The sequence below is a fragment of the Branchiostoma floridae genome, chromosome 13 (genome assembly GCF_000003815.2).
Source record: "Branchiostoma floridae strain S238N-H82 chromosome 13, Bfl_VNyyK, whole genome shotgun sequence".
Lineage (NCBI taxonomy): Eukaryota > Metazoa > Chordata > Leptocardii > Amphioxiformes > Branchiostomatidae > Branchiostoma > Branchiostoma floridae.
The window spans coordinates 21,802,638-21,820,436 of NC_049991.1; the positions used below are offsets into that span (position 1 = coordinate 21,802,638).

The following is a 17,799-nucleotide window of genomic DNA, read 5'->3' on the forward strand; positions in this document are numbered from 1 at the left end:
TCAATCAAAACTGTTCAGAAACCTTTATTAAACTTTTACTAAATCATTCTACACGTAGAAGTGGTGAATTAGTATCTGTTCTATTCTAGCTTTGATTGGCTCCATGCCGATACCAGGGCCTTGTGACTCGGAACCTATCAAAGCTCTTGCCTACATGTACATTGTATATTTGAGTTTTGGGGACAAATATTTAATTGCCCATGTTTATTATTGAGTGCCAGGGTGTTTAGCAAGGGAAGCAATCAGACGAGTAACATGGAGCCCCACATGTGGAACAGGACATCCTGGCTTCATCCCCCATCCGTGTACAACAGACCATCTACTAAAGTGAGAGATTTAAAAGGGCACTTTATTTACATCTCTACATTTTATACAGGATTTTAAACTATTCAGAAGAAGGATACAATCAACTGGTGAGGAAGGCAGACAGGAGGTTCAGAACCCTGTCTATACAGGCCACCTTTCCTTCATATCTTCGGAGTACTCACTGTACACATGGTCGGGCATTTGAATTTTCTACTGGAAAGTTTAGTTGGAAGCATTGTGTTTACTAATATAGTAGTATGGAATGCTGTATAATGCCCTGCAGTGTCAAGTAGTCTAAAGGCTGTTTCTGAAGTTTGTGCCCCTCTAACTCCATTTTATGGATGACATCTGTTCTAAATGTATGATCCCAACATAACAACCATATGGGGAATCATTGCATCAGATTTTGGCGTTCCTGAAAAATGTCATCCTCAGGTAATGGTTCTGACAAGTAGTAGGAAGACATTAATTGTGGTAGCCTCTGTAGCTTTTAGAGGCAGGGCTTATTTATTTGTGTTTTTTTTTCTGATGAAAAACCTTTTCTGATGGTTCTCATTTTGTCATGTCTGGATGAATGCAATTAGAAAAAGTTTAATGAGAAAAATAATCACAAAAATGTCCTTCCAACGAGAGTCCACAACAAAAGCTATGTTGCAGCTGGCCTCTTGTCTGCATCTCATAAACGAAGTCTTCCATAAAATAAAGTTTGTCGGGCCTGAACTTGAAACTGTGAAACAGTCTTCAGGCTTGACTTGAACTGATGATGATGGTACTCAGAGCTCAGGACTTTGGTCGGAATCGTTGTCATGGTAACGACACATCAGCAAACGTCTCATTTCTTCCTGCCCCTGCCGCCCCGCATCTCCTGAACTTCCTTCTCCAGCAGGTGGGACTCACACGTCTGCTCGGCAAGCTGCAGGGACAGAGGGGTGGTTGTTAGTATTGCAAACCTGGTAAAGCACCTAATGCCATAACTTAAGCCTCCACCAGGGCTACCTACTGGAGTGTTGGGTTGTTTGTATTGCATACCTGGTAAAAACACCACAAAGCATAACTCTAGCCTCCACCAGGCCTTCCTTTAAGGGAGTGCAAATTCAGCAAAATAATAATAATAATAGCCCAGGAGAGTAAGTCCTCACTAAGGTGAACATTCCCCGCCAGCCAATGTACCATTCTGGTAGCCAAACTCCCCTGGCAACCTATTCTCTATACTATAGCCAGCGTTGTCAGTCTAGTGTAACACTAACCACCACTTGGTTTGTTAGTTGCCATGGTGATCTCCCCCTTACTTAAATCTTACAGACCCCCCCTCCCCGAATACTGACCATGTCCAGGAGGATCTGCATCTTGAGTTTGAGCAGGTTGTTTTCCTCCTCCAGCTTCTGTTTGTCCTTCTTCAGCTTCACCACTTCTCTCTGGCTGACTCCGCTACCTCCGCCCTCTGCAACAATAAACAATGAATTAGATAATTAAAAAACAGGGAAGGGTGAGAGTTTTGACTTACTGACTCCGCTACATCTGCTACAATAATCAATAGATAAATAAACAACAACAAGGAAGGTGAGGTTATTCGTTATTGGGAGGAGAGACTACTCTCCATTCACAGCCAGGGGCTGAATTGCTTTCAATAGACGGGGCTAATCGCAAAGGTCTGGAACGAGCTGCCATTCAGCGCTAACTCAGGTAACTGCACCACAAATGTAGCAATTGCTCCAGGAGCGGCCATAGGACTGTAGGTTCATCAAATAAACAAACAAACCACAGATCCACTGTCCGTCCTGTTCCGTGATCTCCATGACGCCAAGCTTGATCCTGATTGGTCTGTGATCCAACCGAAACTCTGCTGCCTTCTGTGCTCAATCAAACAAACAAACAAACAAACAAACCTGAGAGCCACTGCCCGTCCTGGTACGTGATCTCGGCACCACCCAGCTTCACTCTGATTGGTCCATAGTCCAGCCCAAACTCCGCCGCTTTCTGCGCCTCGTCGATCGTGGACAGATTCGACAGCGAGGCCGATCGCCGTGGCGATGTCTTCTTAGGCGAGAACTTGTTTCCGAACAGCGGCATGGCTGAAACCACAAATCAGACATTAAATTGTTTAATCATTATTGCATATGCACACACATGATCTGGACAATGTTTATTTAGATAGGATACTGGTTTCTGTTATTGCACTGTCACAGTCTACCTTACAAAACTTCATCTACTAGTATCCTGTCCTGTGTTGTCGATCATGTAGTAGCATCAGGCTTGAAATTTTATAAATATTAATCAACACTGAATAAAAGAAGGCAACAAGTGCAAGCACTGTACACCACAATAGCTATGTAGGCTATTGATCAAATGCCTTGATATGACAGTACCTTGTCTTTCGATAAGAGCAAGTAGAATAATGCAAGACTTTTTAGTTCTGATCTTTGTCAAAATTTGATCAGTTCTGTCCAGTTCCCCCCTCCCCATGTTTGTTTACAAAAAGTTCTCTGTGTTTAGACGGCATTTCCTGGTAATGTAAGACGCTTCTTACCTCACTTTCACACAGAAGCTCACCTGTAGTATTACGTTTCTTTATTAGAAGTCACAGAAAGTCGTCCAATTGTCATCTAGAGTCTGAGGAAAAACGCATCGCCGCCGTCAGACAGTCACAGCTGGGAACGATGGATTTGAAAAAAAAATGTACCCACAATCCTCTTCCTTATCGCCGGGTCCACTTTCTCTAAAAAATGAATAGTAATAAATCAGTTAATGTTGTTGCTTTTGTCTTACTTGGTGTTGAAAATCCAACTATAGATAATATACTTTATCTAATATTGTACAGAGAGGGAAAAAGAGAGAAAGTTAAGCTCTAAAGACCAGCATCCTAAATATTCCCCCTTAACGTAAGTCGGCTCGCCCATAGAACTTCCGGTCACCAATGACAACAAACCAAGATGGCGGCCATCACCCGCACGGCGTCTCCCATGAACCTGCTGGAGGAGGACCTCCTGGCTCCGGCCGGCTCCGTGGAGCAGAAACACCGCGCGCTGCAGAAACAGCAGGAAGTCCCGGCCCGTATCCTTCCGTTTGTAGGGTGGAAATCGACGTAAAATGAAAGAAAACGAGCGGTTTCTTGTTGATAAATCACAAGTTTGGTCCGTACGCACCTGTTGCTATGGGACGCTGTGGCGGGAAATTTGATCTTCAGTTGTCCTCATCAAAAGTTTTTCACCATTTAATAGCTACGCCCAATTGAGACTCTTACCTTTATTTGCCACTGAGACGTGTCGAAATTCGTATACAAAGCGATTGTTCATACCTGACCGTAGACACATTTTGTTTTTGAGGTTGCAGTATGTCTGTACGGAAGTCATATTTTGGTCCCCTCTGCGTAGGAAATGAGGTAGATGCACATGGTAACAGTTGCTCAATCGACTAGGTATCATATTGGTGTTGTCAGACGTTTCTTTCTTTGTCTTTGGTCTGTCAAGACCTGTTGAGCAGCAGGTTTATAACTGAAACCTCAACCTCTGAATTGATATGTAAATGGGTGAAGACAAATTTGACTTTAGTCCAATGGGAAACAAAAAGAAGAAAAAGTCAAGACAAAAATCAATCGAATAAGACTTAACCCCCCCTCCAGCCTTCCTGATTGGTTCAATCCAGCAGGTAAATGAGCGGATTTCTCACCTGGAGCAGGAGTTCCAGTCCTACACACACCTGGTCATCGAGAGCCGGCTGTCCGGCCGGGAGGAGGACGATTCACCTGATCCCCTCCTCATGAGGTCCAGCTCCAAACTCAGAAGGAAGGTCAGGGAGAGAGGTTTGTGTGTTTGTTTATTTGTTGTTGTTTATACACACCTGGTCATCGAGAGTCGGCTGTCCTGCTGAGACGAGGATGACTCACCTGACCCCAAGATATTTCCTGTCTTCAACTTTTCAAGTTCAATTTCCTGGCACTTGTAGTATATGGAATTGTCAGTAGCCTTAATGGAGGCTGTGGGAAGATGTTAGACAGAATCACAATGATGATTAAAAGAAGAAACTCACAAGATATTCCACCAAGGTAAGACGATGCGGTCTTTGATTTGACATCATAGTCTTACCTTCATATTTTTTGCCCAACCCCAGAGCGGGAGAAGCGCCAGCTGGATGAGTTCTCGAGCGTGTACGCCAGCCGTTCGTCCCAGATGCTCCCAGAGGTGCGGTCACGGCGACGACCCGACCCCGGCGTCACCAAGGAGCGGTCCGACAAATCAGACAAGTCTCTAGAAGGGAAGAAGGAGAGGGGAGAGCCCAGACTCGTCGAGGTTTGTTTGTTTATTTGTTTGTTTTATGAGACATTTGCATTAAATTAGCATAAATGTCATCTATTCTTCCTAGGTTCCATTCATAAAACACATCAAGTGCTTAGTACTTGGTTGCAATCATAATGTGACTTGCAAATGCTACAGCATACTTGATAAATTACAACTAGAAAGGCTGACATTTGCTTAAGAGCAAATACAGCATATTTCAGCCATCTCCCTCCCCATGTCGTTGACCCCTGTGGCCACTGGAAAATGACATAAAAATCCCCAAATCTATAATTCTTAAGTGGTTCATATAAAGAATTATATATATATATATATATATATATATATATATATATATATATATATATATATATATATATCATGAGTCATTTGAATAAATATCTAGGGCACCCCTAAAGTACCAAATCAGGTCATGAGCTTACCTGGCCAGAACGAAAAGACTGAAGCAGTCTTTCGTGCACTGCGCCCTCAGACTGTATAACAATGCTGCATAGCACATAGCGTGTATGTTTTAACGTTTTGACTATGATTGTTTAGCAAATTTATTGTACATATTGTACCCAATTCAGGGAGGCTTTGTATAGCTCCCCCTGCCTATGTACTTTTGAGGAATGATAATAAATGTTGAATGATGACATGAATGTTAATGACATGAGCCTATACTTGTAATCTTTTCTTTTATCAATTTCTGGCCACCATAGAATTCTCATTTTAGGGGTGCACCTCACTCAGATACATTGTCACAGTGGTAGAACTGCTCTCCCATGCTGAATGGAATTTCAACAACCTCCTCTCCTAGACCACATTGCGGCTCCTGGTGGTGGTGGAGAAGACCTCTCCCGAACAAAATCGCAGCAAAATCAAATCAGGACAATCCACTCAAATTTGGGCCAAAATATGGCATCTGGCGTCGGCAAGTGAAAACAAGGAAGCCAGCAAGGTTCTGGGATAGCGATTTCTTGAACGAAGAGACGACAAGTGCTCAGATCGAAAAATTCATGACACATAAACCTCAGATACATTCTTCAGAACTGCCTGTTGTCACTCTGTAGCTTTAAGGTCTCATTGATGTATTACTCCGAGTGGGTACCCTAAAATAGATCCAAGACAAAAAAATAAACGGCTGCATGGACGCACGTTTTTAGCGGTGAGAAATTGCCTTTTAGCCAGCGGAACTGATCTCAAAAGTTAGATTGGCGAAAGTTTGTTTGTAACAGACTAAAGAAATTAGCAGGTAAAGTTTTGCAGCTGCGCGCTAGGTCGGAGGTACACAGTCCTGGGTTCTGAGTGGTGCGGCTGTACACTAACAACGAAAAAGTGCCTTTTTTGGGAATTGACTAATCGTAGTTTGTAATTGCTATAAAAAAATATTCTATGTGTAGTTGACGTTGGCAATTTTTTCCCACGATATAGGGTAAATGTGCTCAACATAGAATGAAAAATCTGCTAAAATTTCACGTAGCTTCATTATGAACGCGCCCATATGTAAACCACGAATTATAACATGGAAGTCTATGGGAAGACAAAACTCATCAATGAGACCTTAATGTATTTGAGGTTATGTTTGCTCTCCAGTCAACTGTTCCCTTATTATCCCACTCACAGCTGCAGCAGTATCCCGGGTACGACCCCAGTGACCTGACCCCGTTGCCAGGCGACACCCCGCCCGAGGTCATCCTGCAGAGAGTGACCGATGCTGCCACAGACCTGAACAACAAGGTATGGATAACCGTTCCTTAAACAACTGCAACATGATAATGTACGTAGAAACAGTTATTGGCTTGTACCAGGGCTGATACGGGTTTCAGTGCTCTAGCACGCGTTGAAGAGCGGTCCGGGAATGAGCCCCGGACTGTCCCGCCTGCCTGTAGCTAATTAAGCTGACCCTGGTGGGTCCGTGTGTGGTCGGATCAAGCAACCTTCTCGGATCAAAACATGAATAAACAATCCTTTAAATTTATTATAACCATAAAACAAGCTACATTATATATAAAAGTTTCTATTGCTGCAGTAACCTGGTACTTGTACCATTCTGCATACAGAGGCCTTTACAACGATTGCTATGCCCGTTAGTTTCACAAGCAAACAGAGGGGCATTTTACCAGCCCAGTCCCACTTACCAATTTTCAAGCAGAAATTTGAATTTCAGTAATTGCAGTTTACCCATCATGTATGATATAGCTACTGTCTGTTAGATGATCCATACTGCACACATAGTAATATTATCATCTCAGGTTAGATACATGTATGGCTTCATGGCTTCACGTGACAATCACAGGTATACCGTATAGCGCTGGACAACTGTGAATGATTCCAGTTGATTTCCCGAGTTATTTTAAGCACAATAACAATATGTCTTACTCATTGTTTAACAACTGGTTTGACATATACCTTAGTATTATTTTCAACCCTGGCTGAGTGCTACCATAACCAGTTGGGTACATATCAGGCTGCATGTACCACAGTAGGAGGGGGTTAGCACAGTTTGTTAACCTGAGTAGGTATGTTCTGTAACATGCAGGGCTGTCTTCAGGATCAACCCCCTGTCTGACTCCAAGGATGGAAATTTGTATGTTGGGACAAAAATTTCACCTGTCCGCCCCAAAATTTTTATCTTCAGATAACGCTAGTTCACCTTTATTCGTGGGGTACCCCATATCCGCTGTTTTTAAAAACAGGGTTTTTAGGGTTATCAAGTCGATGGACACTGCAATATTTTGAAAAAAAACACTATGTTTTGAAAATCTAACATGTTGAAAATCATCGTCCGTGGACGTGATATCTGCAAATGCCCAGTTTTTAAAACAACGGATTTAGGTTACCCAACGGATAAAGGTGAACTAGCGTTAACATTGAAACTGATGAAAAGGTATTTTTGTAAGCTTTAAATAACTGGTTTAACAGCTAAAATAAACTATCTGGACTCGGTAACAATAAGAAGGACAAAAAAATCAAAGCTGGAGACTTCCCTGGTAACATGTAATGTTTAACAGCATGCCGGTTTCGATACTGATCATATTACTCAAATACTGATTAATCAAACACTGGATGTTTGAAATCTGATGTAAGTGTAACAGTGGGTGTTATAGGTACATGTTATTTAGCTTGCATGTTTAACACAGGCGTCTTGTTTCCTGTATGAGATTGTATCTAACAATAAGTGTTCTGTTTTCTGTGTGGTCCAGGTTCCTCCCAAGGATGCTGACATCCACCTGTACAAGGTGTTACACAAGGTGGTAATACTTCACTTGGGTCACTCACCTGGGCACTTGTTTAATCACTCAGTCTCACTCACTTACACTCATACTCACTCACTCACTCACTCATTCACACCTTTCACTCAATGTATTTCTGTCACAGGTGAAAACATGATGGTGATGGAATGTTGTAATCTGACACTACTTTTCCTGGATTATCTACATTTGTATGTGTAATCTGATACTACTCTTCCTGGAAGCTCTGACAGCATTAGTGCCGCAGACTTTCTGATCACCACCTTCCTCCTGGAACCTCACAGGCACAGCATAATCTGGTACTTCTCTTCCTGGAACCACATGGTAATCTGATACTTCTCTTCCTGGAACCTAATGGTAATCTGATACTTCTCTTCTTGGAAGCTCATAGTAATCTGATATTTCTCTTCCTGGAACCTCACAGCATAATCTGATACTTCTCTTCCTGGAACCTCACAGCATAAATTGATACTTCTCTTCCTGGAACCTCACAGCATGATCTGATACTTCTCTTCCTGGAACCTCACAGCATAAATTGATACTTCTCTTCCTGGAACCTCACAGCATAAATTGATACTTCTCTTCCTGGAACCTCACAGCATGATCTGATACTTCTCTTCCTGGAACCTCACAGGCATTAGCCTGAGTATCATCCTCCGTAGTGATCGCTGGCTCACTGACCACGGTTAGCAAGCGAAAGTCGTGAGCCAGCGGTCACTACGGAGGATGATACTCAGGCTACACAGGCACAGCATAATCTGACACTTTAACTCTTCCTGGAAACTCTGACATGACAGCGTTAGTGCAGCAGCATCCTGGCACTCCTTCCCGATCACTCTCTCTGCACGTCTGTTTCAGATGCACCCAAGGTTCTCCCTCTGCAGATTCAGAAACCTCACACCTTCAAGTTTCTAGCAAGTTTTTATTCATATTTGATTAAGTCAAAGCTGATATTTTCGGCTCAGAAGCAACAGAGATAGGATTCATCTAACATCTATTATCATAATACCGGTACATTTACGACGATTTCTCTAGCCATACTGTTTTGACAAATTGTCAACACATCATTTTCTCCAGTTACATGTTGCTGTTATAGATTACCCTTGCCACTTCTTCTGTGTAACTTTTCTGCCACTCTTGTCCTGCTAAAAGCGTAATATTGTAATTGTAACACGCTGCGGAATTACACGGCGAACGGGCGCGTGGTTGGGAGGGGGTAAAAAATACCGGTAGGAAGAAACACGGCACAATTAACTGCCGCTATGTACCTTTATACATCCTCTGATGTTCCTTCCTTTTCTGTCAGTAAATGCATAAAACATAAACCTGCATGAGCATACAAAATGTCATGAGAAAACGGACGTATACTGTCAAGAATTTTCATTTAACTCCTGTCCGTCACAACCGCTATGACGTAACACTTTACTGCTAGCGTAGATATAAAAATGGCGGGAAAATGGCTGCGTACGTTCAATTTTGCCCATTCAGTCGTAGATCCGGGCTATTATGCAACGGTTCTTCACACTTTTACATGAGTTGTAGGTCACCAACAGAAATTCAAGATTGTTGTTGAATCATGTTCGTCTTGTGCCGTGAGCATGTGTAATTATGATCTATAAATTTGGCAATGAATGTGACAGTGTGTTCGTCCCACGACGAGCTGCCTACTCCGAAAAAGATACTGAAAACTTTTGGCCTTGTTGTCTTCGAATGCATTGTTATCGATGCTTTGTAAATGATGTATTGGACACCTAGATGTCTGAAGTGTGCACAGCTCAGAAATAATTATTGTTGCATGTGTAGATCTCTTTAAGTTCCAGTATTTTTAATCTACCGGTATAAGTCTTACTACCGATATTATGCCAATGCATGTTACAATCTGTGGATAGAAACTGTTTATGCCAAGAATTGATTGGAACTTGAAGTTTGTCCCTGAGTGTTTCTGAGTCTGCAGTTACTGATGCACTGCTGGTGGTTAAGGTTTAAGGTTTCAGCCGAGGTGTCCTGTATTGCTGCATGGCTTATTGTTGCATTGTTGCATGTGTTGCAATATTCCATTATGGTTCATAATTGCATGTATCACATTATTGCATGTGTATTTTTTTAATGCATGTGCTGATTAATAAAGTTTAATTTGCAGCATTTTCTCCAACGCGTTGATGTTGACTTTTGCATCATTCTGCCCCCCTCCCCCTTTTGTAGCTATCCCTTGTACAGCAGCTGTCTGCATGTGTGAGTTGTACGTGATGCCTACAGAGCACATATATTAGGAGAGACATTATAATCTAATAGTATATATTATATAGCCGGTATATTGCCACCCTTCAGCATAACATACCAGCTTCTGTATAACCGGTATAACCACTCTTTGGCAGAACACACCAGCTTGCATTTGTATGTAGAGAGTGTTAAGCAGGTATAACCACCCTCCGGCTTTGTAGGCAGCAGCTAGTTTTATTACACTGAACCACCTGTCACACCTAACCTTTGCACATCTACATGTAGTTGCAAGTGTTGTTTGAAAGTACTTAGTGAGGATGCTCCTACTATATTGCATATTTTGTGGCAGGACTATGATAACTCAAACTGAGCCAATTGAGACCCTTTCAGGTTTTCCAGTATCTAGTTTTATGATACTTCTAGATTGCTCATCTTTGTTGTAAATTTGCCTATCCTAAACGTACACTTACCTTTTGAATATTGAAAAAAGACACTTGTTTTGCAGCTAAGGATTATCAGCATTAGATAAAGAACTTGTATGACTGAAAAACTCAGAGGTGGTAAATGTGTTGTACTACATTTGTATGTGCCAATATTATTCTCTGTATACCCCCCCCCCCCCTCCCAGCCAAACTACAAACCCGAGTTCTGCCGCCTGTTTTTCTCCCGGATGTCCGACTCCATCCTACTGGACACCTTTTGGTGGTTCTTTCTGCAGAGGTACATGGTGAGTACAGACTGAGTACAGACTGCATGGGGAGTTTCTTGGTATACTTAGGACTACTGCCTATCCTTGGGCATAGGCCACGAACTAGCTCCCTCCATCTTTGGCAGTCCTTGGCCATCTTTACCAACTTTTCCTATGTATAGTCAGATGCCCTCACATCCGTTTCCTACTGGGGAGTTACTGTAGCTTTATTTAGATCTGCTTTTAGCTGACAGTCTGCCAGCTGTTCTTCCTGTAGATAAACAAAGTTTGAACACCAGGTATTAGTTTTTAATTACCTCAATGTTGCAGTGTTAAGTAGAAAAAGTCAGCATTGCCTTGCCTTTGTGTTAAATCACTTAAAGTGTGACTGTCATGATGATTATCCATTCTCTGATATTATCCTCACATCTTGTTTACAGCCGGACAAGACAGTCCAGTCGAAGCTGTTTAACCGGATCGCGCACAACTACGTCAAGCTGCTGATGTACGCCGACCACCCGCGGTACCGAGAGGTCTTCCTGGAGGTCAGAATGATTGCAAAGGTCATGGGGCGGGGGTTGGTTCTGACACAGAAAACTATCTTTGTCGTTTAATGGTGTCGATGTGTGGAAGTGCTTTGGATGGGAAGTAAAGCTGGGCTCCACTTCCCAGTATCATGAACTCGTCACATGTCCTGGTTTGGAAACGTGACCTAAGCATAACACAGATTTTACTGAGTGTACAGTATTCAGGCATGGATGTGTTCGTGTGACTGATCGATGCCTTATTTAGATATTAGTTAAACAATTCCTTTAGTTAAACTTACATTAAGTCACAATGTTCTCCTTGAATATCACTTGAGTTTTTGCCAGCCAAAAAATATTGCAAGAAAAAAAGATAATTCCTACCTACTGAGTACTAACCATAATTGAAAAACTGAAACAGGAACCACAACAATTTTTTCCTAGACCCTAAGCTTCTTATGATACTTGTATTTGTCTCCCTAATTGGACTCCCAAACAATGAGTGGAACAGTAAGAAGCATTAAGCTGGAGACAGTCTTTTGTCTAATGCCAGACTTACTTGTTTTCCCCCTGACATTACTGTACTGTATTCACACATGGATGTCTTCTCCATGTAACTGATGCCTTAGTAAGTAAAACTAATTCCTTAGATGTTCAACTCCTCCCCCCCCCAGACGTACCCCGACCTGCTTGCCCAGTCCGTGTACAACAGAACAGTACAGTAACTTACATTAGTCACATTGTTCCCCCCAGACGTACCCTGACCTGCTTGCCCAGTCCTTGTACAACAGAACAGTACTGTAACTTACATTAGTCACATTGTTCCCCCCAGACGTACCCTGTACAACAGAACAGTACAGTAACTTACATTAGTCACATTGTTCCCCCCAGACGTACCCTGACCTGCTTGCCCAGTCCGTGTACAGCGCCTTCTGCGCCTGTTTCCCGACATCCTGGCAGCAGTTCGGGGACGACTTCAAGGCAGAACTGACGGACCTCACCTGGGAGTGGGTGGCAGGTGGGCAAACCTTAAGTGTGGCAACTTGGTAAAAATGACTATCAACTCTCCTCCATTCCCTCTTCTTAGACCTGTATGCCCCTTTAACACCTTTTACTTAGTATCTGACAGTGTTCATTTTCTAGTCAGTCCCAAATCCGGGCTACTGATTTTTTTTCATGTCTAGTTTTTCTGGACTCAGGTCCAAGAAGGAAAAAAATGGTTTTGTAGTAATTGTACCAGTACACCCCAACATGAGGAAACATGCAGTGTACTCCTTCATTTGTTGTTCATTCCTTCCCTTCCTCCCTCTGCAGGCATCAAGCCTGTCCCACGGTCCTACCTGCACTGGAACCTGTACAGTCTGGAGCCTCCAAACATGCGGAAACAGTGTACTCCATCATTTGTTGTTCATTCCTTCCTTCCCTCCCTCTGCAGGCATCAAGCCTGTCCCACGGTCCAACCTGCGCTGGAACCTCTACAGTCTGGAGCCCCCCAACATGCAGAAACAAGAATTGTGCTCCTTCATTTGCTGTTCATTCCTTCCTTCCTTATCCCCACAGGTATCAAGCCAGTACCACGGTCCTACCTGCACTGGAACCTGTACAGCCTGGAGCCTCCAAACACGAGGAAACAGACTGAGTGTACTTCTTCATTTGTTGTTCATTCCTTCCCTCCCTCCCTCTGCAGGCATCAAGCCTGTCCCACGGTCCTACCTGCGCTGGAACCTGTACAGCCTGGAGCCTCCAAACATGAGGAAACAGGTCGTTAAGAAGGGCAAGAAGAAGAAGTCAGGTAGGACACCTGTTGTTTTTCTGGGTCCCAGGGCCAAATTACTTACCGTTATGCCAACACAGCAACATTGGGAGAGGATTTTCTCATACTTATATACTTATACATGGGACAGGTCGGCTTTTCCTAGACTACAACAGACATATTTCCTAACTAATGACCTTATTGCCCCCTCCCTAGCGTCAGAACTTGACCTTCCCAGGGGCCAGAAGCTGTCTCTTTGCTGACCTTGTTGCCCCCCTCCCCCAGCTTTAGAACTTGACCTTCCCGGTGACCAGAAGCCGTCTCTGACTTTGACTAATGATCTTGTTGCACCTCTCCCCGAGCATTAGAACTCGACCTTTCCAGTGACCAGATTTCCCTGCCGTTGGCTAATGGCCTTGTCACCCCCCTCCCCAGCATTAGAACTTGACCTTCCCAGAGGCCAGAAGCTGTCTCTATTCTGACCTTGTCACCCCCCTCCCCCAGTGTTAGAACTTGACCTTCCTTGTAACCAGAAGCTGTCTCTGACCTCAACTAATGACCTTGTTTCCCCCTTCCCCAGCCTTAGAACTCGACCTTCTCAGTGACCAGAAGCTGCCTTTACCCTAGACTAATGACCTTGTTGCCACCTTGACCCCCTCCCCCAGCGTTAGAACTCGACCTTCCGGGTGATCAGCAGAGCGGCCACTCCTCCAGCATGAGCCTGAGTCAGCAGCTGTCCAAGCTGTCCGTCCGCGGCAGCCCGCGGCGAGCCCGCAGCCTCAGTCCCGCAAAGCACCGCTCCCCGACCCACGCGGGTAGGTTGGCTGGGGCATCGTCCATGTCATCCCTGGCCAGCTCCAGCTCTCCGACCCTGAAACCCCCCCAGCAACCACTGAAGGCCAGCTCCAGGTTTGTCTTCAATTTGTGACAATTCAGCTGTAATGCAGAAAGACTGAGTGCCAACACTGTAGAGACATGGACGTTCCCAGATCTTTGCTATCTGAGTCACCTGCCAGAAGTAGGGTCAGTCATGAAGGCTGTTCCATTTCTTTCCTTTTTGATTTGGACAGTATAGCCCTTTTACAGTCCAGGTTGGTCTGTTACTAAACTTTAGAACACAAATGTTATATTGCCTGTGTCTTTATTCAAATATAATTCAACCTCTACAACTGGATAAAAAACAGAGATTTACGTCTGTTTAGAGTGACATCCATCACTCTTCTTCAGCGTCACTAGAGTGAACTGGCAGAACAATTCAGTACAGCTAACTAGCCTGTATCTTTGGCTTGTATTAGTCAATTAGTCTTTGGTTTGATTCAAGGGTGAGAACTAGGTAGTACGGCAAGACATCCAAACAATTTGTCCGTCTTCGTTGAACCATGATCCTTGTTTCGCGTTTCCAGATCGTCGGTTTCGTCGTCTGTGATTGACGAGGAGGTCGGAGGTCAGCAGGACCGCACGCTCACTCCGATCCACGAGGACGCCACCCCCGCCGCCCCGCTGACGGAGGCGGACCGACAGATGCTGAACGCTCTCGCACATGAGGACTTCGTCAGGAGGAAGAGACAGAAGGAGGTAAAAACTCATTAATGACAAGCTTTTGTGATTTTGCTTGTTTAAAAGAGTTTCAGTGGTACAATGAACCAGTAAGCTCTAGTCCAGTTGTCACTTCCGTCTCTGTGCAACAGACGGCACGATCTCTGTACAAAGTTTGGTACCTCTTTGCTGAGCTCTCCGTCTTTCTCAAAATGGCTACCGCCAAACCGTGTGAGCCTACATGGCAGAAACCTCAGGTCCAAACACCAGATAACACAATTCCACTGTAGAACCTCTAGGTATAGGAAGACTACACTGCCGTACCTTGTCGACTTGCTTAATAGTTCAAAATGCTAGCTATGAATAAGTCTTGAATGTATATACAGTTATGTTAAAAGTAATTATTGTTATTTTTAAAATGTGTTGAATTATGTACCTCTATTGTTTTTCATTCTAATTGTAATATGTGTAAAACATACTGCAATTCAGCCGAGAGATATAAAGGCTGCCATTGTATGTCATTGTATGTCGCATGACGCGAAAATAAACCATTCATTCATAAGACAGTCGGTCACAACCAGTGGAAGATTAGCTCTTAGTAGAAGTTTTTTTTTTATTATTATTTACTTGAATTTCACCACAAAACAAGGCTCATGGATCCACTTTTTAAAAAAAGGCGTTTTGGGTTACAGTACTGGATTATGAAGACAGATGTTTGTTTACCCTTGTCTTAATAAGCAGTTGTAGTAGAGACATACGGTACCTTACAGCACACTGTCAGATGGCGTAAAATGGGGTCCTGTGGGGAGAGCCATTAACCTTACGCACATTAAAGAACCCACTACACCTTTCAAAAATCAGCTCGTCAGTGGGGTAAATATTGAAGCAAGATTGTGCTTGTTGAAAAGAGCTAGGGGAATTTCCGTGCTACATTGAACCTGTAGAATAGCCGAACACAAGTATTCAAGTATTCTTTTTTTTACAATAATATTTATCACTATCCATTGTTGCATGTATGTTCCATATGTTTCTACCATGTACTTGCAATTAGCCTCCAGGCATGAACTTGCAAGTAAGCTTTCTATTCTGTAAAAAAAAGTGTCGTGCCCTGTGGAAGAAAAGCTCTTGAATGACCAAAATTGGAGCAAGATAATCACTTTTCTTTCCTTTTCCCCCAGTCCCACCCCGCTGGCCGCGGCCCGGACTTCGCGCACGCCGTGTTCAACATCCACGGCAACAGCCCGCTGGTGGCCCGGTTCCTGCAGCAACAGAACCTGGAGCCCCGCGCTGGTACGAACGTGCTGGTACGCCGCACGCAGGTGACGCGGCTGCCCCCCATGGAGACGCAGACGTACTCCGACGTGGTGAAGGAGGGGTATAAAAGTGTCAAACAGCTGGAGCAGGGATACAGCAGGTCAGGACAAAGCTAAAGAAAAATTTTATTTCATCATGTGAACAAGAAAACTTTCCAATTTTGAAAAAAAATCAGTTTTCAGCTACTGTATTGTAAAATATCCGAAATGTACAGAACACTTTCCCTTAAAGTTAATGCATGCATCAATTATATCACAGTAACCCACAAGGAAACCATGAGTGTCTTTGTCTGCTCCTTAGGCTGGTGGAGGAGAGCACCAAGGAGCACTCCAAGTTCCTGAGGAAACAGAGAAGGTGGCTGTTGGAGCAGCAGAGGTAGGTTTGTCTGTCTGTCTGTCTGTGTGTGGACATGATGGCTGTTGGAGCAGCAGAGGTAGGTTTGTCTGTCTGTCTGTCTGTGTGTGGACATGGTGGCTGTTGGAGCAGCAGAGGTAGGTTTGTCTGTCTGTCTGTCTGTGTGTGGACATGATGGCTGTTGGAGCAGCAGAGGTAGGTTTGTCTGTCTGTCTGTCTGTCTGTGTGTGGACATGATGGCTGTTGGAACAGCAGAGGTAGGTTTGTCTGTCTGTCTGTCTGTCTGTGTGTGGACATGATGGCTGTTGGAACAGCAGAGGTAGGTTTGTCTGTCTGTCTGTCTGTGTGTGTGTGGACATGGTGGCTGTTGGAGCAGCAGAGGTAGGTTTGTCTGTCTGTCTGTCTGTGTGTGTGTGGACATGGTGGCTGTTGGAGCAGCAGAGGTAGGTTTGTCTGTCTGTCTGTCTGTGTGTGGACATGATGGCTGTTGGAGCAGCAGAGGTAGGTTTGTCTGTCTGTCTGTCTGTGTGTGTGTGGACATGATGGCTGTTGGAACAGCAGAGGTAGGTTTGTCTGTCTGTCTGTCTGTCTGTGTGTGGACATGGTGGCTGTTGGAGCAGCAGAGGTAGGTTTGTGTGTCTGTCTGTCCGTGTGTGGACATGATGGCTGTTGGAGCAGCAGAGGTAGGACCGGTCTTTCCTGTTAGGCCAGGTGGACTTGGTGATATGGATAACATCCCTTGGGAGCATAAAAACTGGTGCGAGCATATGAATAGAAAAAAAGTGTGGCCAAAGTTGCCTTGGAAGCTTGTCATCTTAAAACGTGTCTTGTGCTGATGCAGGAAGCAGGCGAGTCTGCTGTCCAACCGTAAGGAGGTTCGGCGCCTGTGTGACCTACTCATGTTGGAGCATCACGTGAGTACAGTACTTAGTATGCTTACTTACCACTCGGGGCTTGAAATGCCACCTGCATATGCAGGTTAGTGCCTGCCAGGTAAAATTGGAGCTGTGCGGGTATTTATGATGTCTACCTACTACCTGGGTTTTATACATTATACATTAAATTTGTACTCATTTTTTATGCATCTGGCAACACGTTCAGCATTTGACAGCCCCTTCTATGTCCAAATCTATTTATCAGGATACGACATAAGAATAGATTGAGTTGTAATTAATCGCAAAGCTCAGTCATACAGTAGACACATACTGGGACACTTTTCTACTGTGATTTTAATGTGTGACTGAAGGACACACATGTGAAACCTAATGGAAAACATAGCTAATATCCATGACCAATTGCTCCACCCACAGACACACAAGGACCTGCCAGCCTGTTGTCTGTTATGCTCTCCTCCTAGGAGTGATTGATTACCATGAAACTCATGAGTAACACATTGGAATCACAGTTTCTAATTGACCATAAGGAAAGCTTTCGGATATATATCGTCCAAAGCAAACATTAGGAACCCTCTGACTAGGGAAAAAAGGGAAGATACACACTGGGAGTATCTCCTCTTCTGCAGGGTGTGTTTCTCCAGCTTTTTCAACAGCTGAACAAAAGCAAAGTCTGATGCAAATTC

General features: G+C 43.9%; 2 protein-coding genes across 3 annotated transcripts; one reads left to right on the forward strand and one right to left on the reverse strand.

Moving 5' to 3' along the window:
- Positions 1-817: 817 nt before the first annotated feature.
- On the reverse strand, positions 818-3,035 carry LOC118429522 (protein chibby homolog 1-like). 2 transcript variants are annotated; one of them, XM_035840022.1, is made up of 4 exons: positions 2,834-3,007; positions 2,193-2,378; positions 1,632-1,747; positions 818-1,219 (listed from the first exon to the last, which is right to left on the reverse strand). In XM_035840022.1, exons 2-4 carry the CDS (start codon positions 2,374-2,376, stop codon positions 1,139-1,141), a joined length of 381 nt encoding a protein of 126 aa, XP_035695915.1. In that variant the 5' UTR covers positions 2,377-2,378; positions 2,834-3,007; the 3' UTR covers positions 818-1,138. The 2 variants fall into 2 exon arrangements, with proteins under 2 accessions (XP_035695915.1, XP_035695914.1); XM_035840021.1 differs by having other exon boundaries at positions 819-1,219; positions 2,857-3,035.
- A 160-nt stretch (positions 3,036-3,195) lies between these two features.
- On the forward strand, positions 3,196-17,583 carry LOC118428665 (protein FAM227A-like). Its single transcript, XM_035838777.1, has 15 exons — positions 3,196-3,357; positions 3,926-4,156; positions 4,414-4,592; positions 6,204-6,317; positions 7,784-7,831; positions 10,680-10,778; positions 11,180-11,284; positions 12,155-12,281; positions 12,951-13,079; positions 13,682-13,925; positions 14,420-14,591; positions 15,731-15,966; positions 16,167-16,241; positions 17,062-17,134; positions 17,578-17,583. Exons 1-15 carry the CDS (start codon positions 3,237-3,239, stop codon positions 17,581-17,583), a joined length of 1,959 nt encoding a protein of 652 aa, XP_035694670.1. The 5' UTR covers positions 3,196-3,236.
- Positions 17,584-17,799: the final 216 nt, after the last annotated feature.

Coding starts and splice junctions, on each gene's coding strand:
- LOC118428665 (XM_035838777.1), top strand. CDS start 3,237: ATGGCGGCCATCACCCGCACGGCGTCTCCCATGAACCTGCTGGAGGAG. Junction 7,832..10,679: donor TGTACAAGGTGTTACACAAG/GTGGTAATACTT, acceptor CCCCCCTCCCAG/CCAAACTACAAACCCGAGTT. Junction 14,592..15,730: donor GGAGGAAGAGACAGAAGGAG/GTAAAAACTCAT, acceptor CTTTTCCCCCAG/TCCCACCCCGCTGGCCGCGG.
- LOC118429522 (XM_035840022.1), bottom strand. CDS start 2,376: ATGCCGCTGTTCGGAAACAAGTTCTCGCCTAAGAAGACATCGCCACGG. Junction 1,748..2,192: donor GGACGGGCAGTGGCTCTCAG/GTTTGTTTGTTT, acceptor TTATTGTTGCAG/AGGGCGGAGGTAGCGGAGTC. Junction 1,220..1,631: donor TGCAGATCCTCCTGGACATG/GTCAGTATTCGG, acceptor CTGTCCCTGCAG/CTTGCCGAGCAGACGTGTGA.